This window comes from Postia placenta (assembly GCF_002117355.1).
Source record: "Postia placenta MAD-698-R-SB12 unplaced genomic scaffold POSPLAscaffold_9, whole genome shotgun sequence".
Classification (NCBI taxonomy): domain Eukaryota; kingdom Fungi; phylum Basidiomycota; class Agaricomycetes; order Polyporales; family Adustoporiaceae; genus Rhodonia; species Rhodonia placenta.
In genome coordinates, this window is record NW_020169840.1 from 389,715 (window position 1) to 398,647 (window position 8,933).

The 8,933-nt window shown below is 53.0% G+C and overlaps 3 protein-coding genes across 3 annotated transcripts; 2 read left to right on the forward strand and 1 right to left on the reverse strand.

The window, feature by feature from the left end:
• Positions 1–1,407: 1,407 nt before the first annotated feature.
• Positions 1,408–2,825, forward strand: POSPLADRAFT_1057810 (hypothetical protein; the record flags this gene model as incomplete). The annotated part of the gene is made up of 7 exons (XM_024480957.1): positions 1,408–1,465; positions 1,529–1,660; positions 1,725–1,955; positions 2,047–2,223; positions 2,278–2,429; positions 2,495–2,629; positions 2,712–2,825. 7 exons carry the CDS (start codon positions 1,408–1,410, stop codon positions 2,823–2,825), a joined length of 999 nt encoding a protein of 332 aa, XP_024337654.1.
• A 1,123-nt stretch (positions 2,826–3,948) lies between these two features.
• Positions 3,949–5,025, reverse strand: POSPLADRAFT_1057811 (hypothetical protein; the record flags this gene model as incomplete). Its single annotated transcript, XM_024480958.1, has 5 exons — positions 3,949–4,065; positions 4,119–4,377; positions 4,430–4,613; positions 4,667–4,844; positions 4,906–5,025. The coding sequence occupies 5 exons, from the start codon at positions 5,023–5,025 to the stop codon at positions 3,949–3,951; spliced, it is 858 nt and encodes a 285-aa protein (XP_024337655.1).
• A 249-nt stretch (positions 5,026–5,274) lies between these two features.
• On the forward strand, positions 5,275–5,938 carry POSPLADRAFT_1057812 (hypothetical protein; the record flags this gene model as incomplete). Its single annotated transcript, XM_024480959.1, has 4 exons — positions 5,275–5,397; positions 5,456–5,642; positions 5,697–5,868; positions 5,929–5,938. 4 exons carry the CDS (start codon positions 5,275–5,277, stop codon positions 5,936–5,938), a joined length of 492 nt encoding a protein of 163 aa, XP_024337656.1.
• Positions 5,939–8,933: the final 2,995 nt, after the last annotated feature.

Here is an 8,933-nt window from a genome sequence, read left to right on the forward strand (position 1 = left end):
TGGGAATTGTCCTTCGCTGTGTCATCGCCTCAACTGACTGGTGCATCACAGGCGGCGTCGACGAAGGGCACGCGCCGGCGGAGCCAGTACCTCGGATGCAGCCCGGAATCCTGGGCGGCAGTCAGAAGCAACTGTGTCCTTGTCATGATATTGGCATGTTGTGCTGAAGCTGTTCATTTGCATTGTGCTTCATCTGCCCCGCCGTTGCGTTTCTCGCGTCGTGCACCTCCATTGATTGTCTCCTCCCTTGTGCAGCCTGTCTGCCTTCATGACCCTCATCCGCAGATACCCACCCATTCCATCGACCTCATTTTTGGCCCCACACTCATACACACGTGTACATCATTCATCTATTTGGAGTGGCTCTCTTTCTATTACTGTACCAATTTGTAATGCCTGTTGTGTGTATTCGGTGTATAACAGGATAGAGCAAGCTCACAGCTATGGATCTCAAAGTGTATATAAGTGGAATGCGCTAGGACAAGTACAGTGTGTAACGAAGGGGAAAATCGGAAAGACGTCTAAGTCCTGAGAGAAACGAGGGGCCAATTTCCCAAGGGACGTCAGCGAACAGAATTGGTATCAAAATGCAAGGCTTCTGTGAACGACAACGTCGCTGGACCAGCGCGTGGCCATGCGCAATTGGCAGGCTGAATTGTGAGCGCGTTCTTCTTCACGTCGCCTGCCACATTGTATGAAGAATAGTGGAGTCGGAATCCTGCCTCGCAGCGGTGTGCGCTAGTTCGACCATCTACATTGAATTCCGCAGGATGAGGGTGGTCGACGAGACCATAGCTTCTTCTCGTAAGGCCCATGAATGCCAGCGAAATGAAACGTCAGACGCACGCTTCTGCTAAAGTCGTGACAATCTGGAGAAGCGCGAGATCAGGCTGCGGGCTAAATTCTTGTGCACTTTGTTTTTTAACTGGTGACGGATTAGGCGCATTGCAACCGGGGGGGCCCGGCGAGTGGGGTGTGAGCGTCGCTAGCAACGACACAGCCCGCACGGCCCAGACGACTATGTAGTACCAACGTCAGGCGGGAGAGAGAAAACGAAAAACAAAACTGCGGGAGGCCTAGAACAAGGAGAGAAGAGACAAGTCCAGAACAAGAAGTTATTCAAGCTCCGACTGCGGAGTGAGCCGTCGAGGGTGGCGCGGGGACAGTCACATCATCCGAGGTCGTTATCTGTACGCTTCAACTCTCAAATTTCGCTTTCTCTGGTGTTGCAGCCGGCTGATCACCGTCGCTCGTCTCACCGCTCACCTCTCCTTCTCCCCTTGTCTTACTAGCCTCCCCGTGTTCGCCACAAAACATCCAAAGTCTCGTACAAAACACCCGACTTCACGGCCAGCGACGTCCGCGCTCACGAACTCGTTCCACGACTGCATCTGACACACTCAAGCTATGGCGGATTCTGCGACGGAGATCGACCTCGACTCAGTCATTGACAGGCTTTTGGAAGGTGAGCGGCCTTTGCTGTCCTCGTCCGAGCCGGGTCCGCTCACCCGACGCGTCCCCTCCGCAGTGCGCGGGAACCGTCCGGGCAAGCCTGTCCAGCTCCAGGAGTACGAGATCAAGTATCTTTGCACAAAAGCTCGCGAGATTTTTATCAACCAGCCCATTTTACTCGAGCTGGAGGCCCCCATCAAGATATGCGGTGCGCTTTTAGATCCTTACTCCGCCAGCGGTCGGCTTGACTACTAGCATATGCGCATTGACAGGCGACATTCACGGGCAATACTATGACCTGCTGCGACTGTTCGAGTACGGCGGATTCCCACCAGAAGCAAATTATTTGTTCCTCGGAGACTACGTCGACCGCGGCAAGCAGTCACTAGAGACAATCTGTTTGCTGCTGGCATACAAGATCAAGTACCCCGAGAACTTCTTTGTCTTGAGGGGCAATCACGAATGTGCGAGTATCAACCGAATCTACGGATTCTACGATGAATGTGCGTATTTGGCTCTGCCATACCTCGTTGAATGACTCGAACCTGTGCATCTGGCTCCTTGAACCGGACATTTCGAACTCGCAAATGGCAGGCAAGCGCCGTTACAACATCAAACTGTGGAAGACATTCACGGATTGTTTCAATTGCCTGCCCATCGCGGCCATCATCGATGAGAAGATTTTCACAATGCATGGTGGTTTGTCGCCAGACTTGCAGTCCATGGAGCAGATTCGAAGAGTTATGCGCCCCACGGATGTCCCCGATACGGGTATGTGTTACCTCGTCGGGCAAGCTTGGCCGAATGCTGACATATGCGCCTCAGGTTTGCTGTGCGATCTCCTATGGTCAGACCCCGACAAAGATATCACAGGCTGGTCAGAGAACGACCGAGGAGTGTCATTTACCTTCGGACCGGACGTGGTCTCGAGGTTCTTGCAGAAACATGACATGGACCTCATCTGCCGAGCGCATCAGGTACGGTCAATGATATCACCGTCCTGCACTATTGTGTGAGCCCGCAAATACCTATTACCCTGCAGGTCGTCGAGGATGGCTACGAATTCTTCGCGAAGCGACACCTGGTGACGCTATTCTCTGCACCCAACTATTGCGGCGAATTCGATAACGCGGGTGCCATGATGAGTGTGGACGAGACATTATTGTGCTCCTTCCAGGTGCGTCATGCCGATGAACGGCATTGATCCACCTCTTCATCCGGTTCCGCATGCACATTCCTAACCCTGGATTGTACCGCAGATACTGAAACCCGCCGAGAAGAAGGCGAAGTATCCATATGGTGGCGTCAACATGGGGCGGCCGGTAACACCGCCGCGCAAACAGAAGAAGAAGGATGCGAGCAAGATGGGCTGAGGCTGCACTTGTCAGTACTTCTCTTCTTCTTGCGCCCGGTCCGTCACATACGCTCTTTCCCTTTCCTCGTCTCTCTTTGGTTCTCTTTCGGTCTTGGCGGCTGCGTCTTGGTGCGGGTATGATACGGGTGCAGGTGTAGAGGCGGAGGACAAGACGGACGGTGCGGTGACAGTGCGGAATGCGGTATTGCGCGGAGGCAGGCCGGATGCCGTGCTTGCGACAGGCTGGTAGACAGCGGAGCCAACAATAGGGGAAGGGATCATAGTGGCGCGTAGCCGCAAGAGGGAGACGGTGATTCACAAACGACGACCACGCACATGCCCACGGACTCGACGCAATGCGCGTACGTCATCATGATGCTGTATACGCCTCTATTTCGTTTCAACTGCTCGCCCGCACGCCACCTGCCCGCTCGCTCTGCACTTCCTCCTCATCGAACCCATCTGTACCACCGCACTGTCCTATCAATGTCTGCGTGTACTACTTAGCGTGCCAGGTCTACTACTCTATTTAATTCCCGCCTCCCCGTTCTGTTGTGTTCGCTTGTCCTATCTATTAGTTCAACTCGTGGACATTGTTCACGTTTGTCGTTCCATCGTTCTGATAGAGCTCCTTCATGCTAGGTTCGACAGCTTGCGCCCATGTCCGTGCCAGTTTAATAATACACCCCGCCGTCGCCTGCGCCCCCTCGAAGCAGCTGCGTTCGACATCATACCGGTGCCCGCTCCTTTCTCCCGTGCCGTCGTGTCCCCTCTCCAAGCTGTACTAAAGCGTCTATCAACCCGCTTTTATTCTTGCTCCTTGCTCGTTCATGTGAAAGTAGGCAATGGTACATATACTACGCATTCAATAAGAGTATTTCCGTCTCTGGTCCGTTCGAGATGGTTATCAGTGTGATTTCTGACCCGAATTTGCAGCTGCGCATGGAACATCCATTTCTTCATTACAACATTGATAGACAACCTATAGTACATACAAAAATCCAATACAGCAAGGACAATCAAAGGGGTGTAATGATAATGCAAAATGATAGTCACAAATGGTCCGACTGCGTGAGGATGCGATTGAACGATGATGCCTGGGACCGCATGTGGACCATGCTGGGCGGAGAGAAGGCCTAATATTAGTCGTCCAGAATGGTGAGGTCTATCACCTTGGCGTCCAGATCAATGACCCTACGGATGGACGGGCCTGACTTCACAGAGGGTGCTATGGTGTGCTCGCGATAGCGGAGAAGTGACTGCGAAGTTGTTGAGGAAACAGCCATGTGCATGTGTCTGATGAGGTGCTCACTTCGACTTCTCTACCTTCATCGTCGGAATCATTCGCGTACAGAGCCGGTGTCGCACTCGGCTCTCGTTTTGGCACGATATAGGCTCTGGGGCGAGGGGGAGGGTTCAGGGGCATGATGCCGTCAGCCTGCAGCACCTCGCGTGGCTTGTAGTAGAAGATGAATCTGATGTAAGGATCTGCAGGTGGGTCGATGTATATGACCCGAGGAGACGGTTGTCCTGCATAAGGGGGGTCGGCGCCTTTGAAGCCGTCTCCGAGACTGTCTTATTATCAGTCTAGAAGAACGGCTACGATACGCTAGGAACACTTACGAGACACAGTGCGCTCCCGCCTTCTTACTTCGCTCATGGACCGGCGCACGGTCTGCAGGCATCGGTCTCGGTTTGGGTGTATGTCTCCATGGATATCCGGAGAACCTGACTCGGTGCACCGCCACCTCGATGATGCCTATGCTCTCCGCACTCACGTCATCTGGGTCCGCTATCCCGTCGTCATCTACGCCATACTAGGATGAGATACGTGCACCGTAAATATAATCAAAGACGTACCGGTGAGAACGAGAGGTGCAAACATGAAAGGATACCGAATATTGTCGTCTGTTTTGACGTACCATCGAGAGCCATTGCGCCCTGGGTCGGTTTTCGAACCACCCATACACACTCCGTCCATGAAGCAGTTGACAGACGCTGTCATGGATAGGTCGCTTCGCCATTGTACGGAGAATCTCTATAAGCCAGAGTGGCCGTTAGATCTAGCACGAACATCACGAAGCGCCACAAATGCAGACCTTGCCGGCTTCACTGGCGATGTAACAGGACACAGTGTTTTCGTTCTCGAAGCGGAAGTGGTGTTCTTCAGCGGGATCTCCGTCGATGTAGACTAGGGTATCCCATCTCTTATGATGCATCTTGGACGTGTGTGGTCGAGAGCGACGAGAGTGGCACGGTGCCACTTTGGCGGATCGCGCACAAGTGTCGCGACGCGCAATGCACGTGATCCGCGTTGCGGCACGCGTCTGGACTCTGCAGGCGCCTGCAAGGCGGCTACCTGTCCCACCCAGGTGCAAGCACCTCTCAATCTTGCCCATAGCGAAAGTCTACACAGTGGTAACTGTTCTCGGCATCAAGATATCTTATACTTCTCGTGTCCTGGAGGGATGCAGCTATTAGGCTTCAATGTCTTCATATCGTGCCAAGGCAAGGCGTTGCCAGAATATGGGATAGAAGTCCAGGAGCATGAGAAGACCATTGAGGGCTATGTTCCCAGTGAAGCTGGAAAGGTATCGTGAATATCATATATACTGTCTTGCACTACTCATGACTACCGTTTCCTGTTAGAACTTCGAGGTTCGATGGCAGGACATTCAGCCCTCGAGGCGCGACTGCCACTCAGTGAGCACCTACATAGACGGACGCCTCATGGGTTGCACGACGCTTCGCAAGGGTGATAGCGGCCTCCGCTGGGGCGTAAGGACCTCTCTTGACGAGCGGAGGCTGTTTCAGTTTGCTCCACTCCTGACGACCGGTAATGAGTCTCATTGTCCTAGCTGTGGCCGTGATCTCTGAGCGGTTCTTTCAGACGATGATAGCATCCTGGGCGGACATGCAGATAGCGAGAAGCTTGGAACAATTGAGGTGGTGATCTCTCGGGCTGCCATCTCGGGACATCAAGGCCACGTTCGTGGGCGAAACGTGCAAGAGATCGGACCAGTCCACGAGAAGAGCAAGAAAGCAGGTTCCCATTGCGTGACGTATGTTTCTGGTCAGTGAAATATGTACCTTCTATAGTCCTCACCATCTCGCTAGTCTAGGGGACTCTAGACGATGTCGTGCCCGTCGCTGCACTAAGTTGAAGGTGCTTGATCCAAGGGGGACATGGGCTGCCCGCTTTGTCTTTCGCTACCGATCTATAGGTCAGGGTATATCCTCTATTGGATTGAGGAGGCTCAACTCGCCATGTCCAGATCTGTTACGTGCTCAAGGCCATGTATTGGATGCCATCGGCAATCATGCATCCAACCCCTCAGAAAGCAAGAAACGGATTCGCTCTTCACAAATTGATGGCGATTTGCGCGTACAGAAGCGCCAAAAGAGGGACTCGAGACGGCCATCGCTTGAAGAAGTCAAACCTAATATTGTTGATACGCGGGTGGCCACAGCGTCACACCGCACAAAGCGGGGGTCTACACGGACCCACATGAGCATTGATCATGAAGATGTCATTGATTTGACCCTCGACGAATGATCACTATTATTATCTGTCATTATGATCATCCCGACTCTAGTCTGGTATTATTTCTGTGTCTCATGATTGTACGATAGCTCGTAGTTAGAAATCCCGTGAACGCTTGTACCCAGTCAAAATCACGTCCGAGCAGGACGGCGCTCATGCGCTCTGAGCTCCAAGAGCGCGGACTGGACCAGGAAAGCTGGACTTTTCGCAGTTGGTCATCTGCACACATATGTTCTCATACATGCTCTTCTGCGTGCGCATGCGTGGGATGCGCGTACCTGTCTGTATGCCTGTCTATCATCCACCTGTACGCCACCAGCCCTGCTGCCTGTACGTCACCGGCCAGCACGCCCACCCGACGCACGACCGTCACCTGTATGCCCACCTGTTGCTTGTACACCCGCCCACCATCCACATGCCCGGACGCCGCCCGCTCACCTGCTCGACCACATGCCTGCGTACCTGCATGCCCAAGCCCTGGTCTTCCGGATTTCATGACACTGCCATCTTGTAACACACAGCAGGATCATGATCAGCAAGGGATTATACTTCTGCTCACCCACCCTGAAAGAGCATGCCAGACATTGCCTAACAATTTGGGATTTGTTCTCCGCGGTGCACTCGTATGGCGGCCTCATGCTGTACCGATGGCTTCACCCCATGTGACAAATCGCGTTCTGGCACGTGCTCTGTCACGGTGCACGAAGACACGACACGTCACGCCCGTGTCTGAGTCTGCACCTTCAACTTAAAACTACCTCAACTTCCGTGCGGTCGCCTTTCAAGGCGTCCCACTCCTTCTCAGCTAGCCTCAACGTTTTGACCGTCGACTGCGACTACTCGTCCTCACAACTGCAAATTTGACCAGTGCCGTTCCTTGCGGGCTTCTGTGGCGCTCCCTACATCTACGTGCTCAATTAATATGAATCAATATGGACTTTGTGCACATGCATGGTTAATACTTCATCACTTATAGCTCGTGACTGCAATGAGCACATGGCCCCTGGCTCCAACCTGTGGGTTGCCTAAACTCCAGTGTGCGTGAGGCCATCGAACTCATTTGTATCACTTTGCAACATCAGCTCGTGTCGTGGTGGTACATGATGAGCCTTGCTCGTGATGAAGAATGAAGATGCTTACATAGTGAGCACGGAAAAGAGTCTCGCAAAGCCAATGTCACTTGCCGTCGGTTTACTGTTGAGGACAATCAACAAATACTTGTACGTTCTGAATGCTTCGTTGTCGTCGGCTCACACATATACTGCGAGACCTCATTCGACCGTCCTTGGTCTCCAATACCCCGGGGTTCCATGTCCACACCTCTGTGAACAGAGGACACGGAGTGATAGGTTAGTCTGATCACCACGCGTGTGTGAGCGTCGACACTGACTGTGTCTCGCATTGGATGAAAGCTCACAAGGTGTCCACCTGCCGCGATTATGGATGATGGATACGCCACATCGGCGGTGGCTGAGGCGATTTCATGATCACTCGGAGATCCCCACTATCGATCCTACTCCGCGACGCTCCCGATGAATCTTGCAAGCGCGTTCTATTGCGTAAAGGCAGATTCGATGTGGAGAGGGGATCTACAGTGGCTGGTACGTACCAGTTAGCTCAAGCGAGTTCCGCCTTGACGTTCATGTCGTACTTGTCAGTAATCACAAGATAATGCAGCGACACATATGCTGTGCTGTGGACTTCATGGATCGAGTCTCACCAGATTTGCTCAGATGCTGATGCGCAGATGTGCTAGCTATTCGATCATACAATGATCGATGTGAGGACCACGTCAGGCAGGCGTCTCTGCCACCTACGTAACAAGTGATCTCGGCAGCACAAAGAGGCTAGGAATGTGATTTCGTCGTGCTAATGATGTTTCACTGTAGACCTAGACATGTAGCGGACCAACGGTTGTAAAGTCGCCGCAAATCTCCAGGCGGGACCGGACCATCTTCGTCTTGATCTGCTGTGAGTACAACTTTGTATTGGACCAGTTCACGCCGCTGAGAGGCCTTGTGCTCAGACTAGACGTCCACCATCGCATCATGTCCCGAATGGCATCAGATGCACTCCTGTGATAACGATTTTCGTAGACGCGACAGCTGAGGTCAGATGATGGCGGGCGGAGAGCGAGGCATCCCGTCTCGGCGACGCTCACACATTTGCCAGCGGACGGACACCGGTCAAATGAGGAATCAAGGCAGATCGTCTAGCCCTCCCGTCTCTAGACTCGTCGATGGCCCTCCTCACGGTACGGAAAGAGTCAGCAGTGTCTGTGGCCGAGCATGAGACCTGCATGGTCTGTCTCCGCTTATCATGCTGTTGCCAGCTTGTAACGATGACGGCACATTGGATTGTACCAAATTCGTCGTAGTCGCTCCGCTCTGCTATGCGCTGTTGGCACCTCATGTACATACGCGTGATCAGCCCTGGCAGAATAATTGCAATCATGTCGTTGGCGACCTGCCGTTGCACAACATGACAGAACGCGCAAAGTCCTGTGTATTCATTTGGAACATCTCGCCATGTGGGATCGCTGATGACTTCATCCTTGAATTACGCGTGGTACAACAACAACTG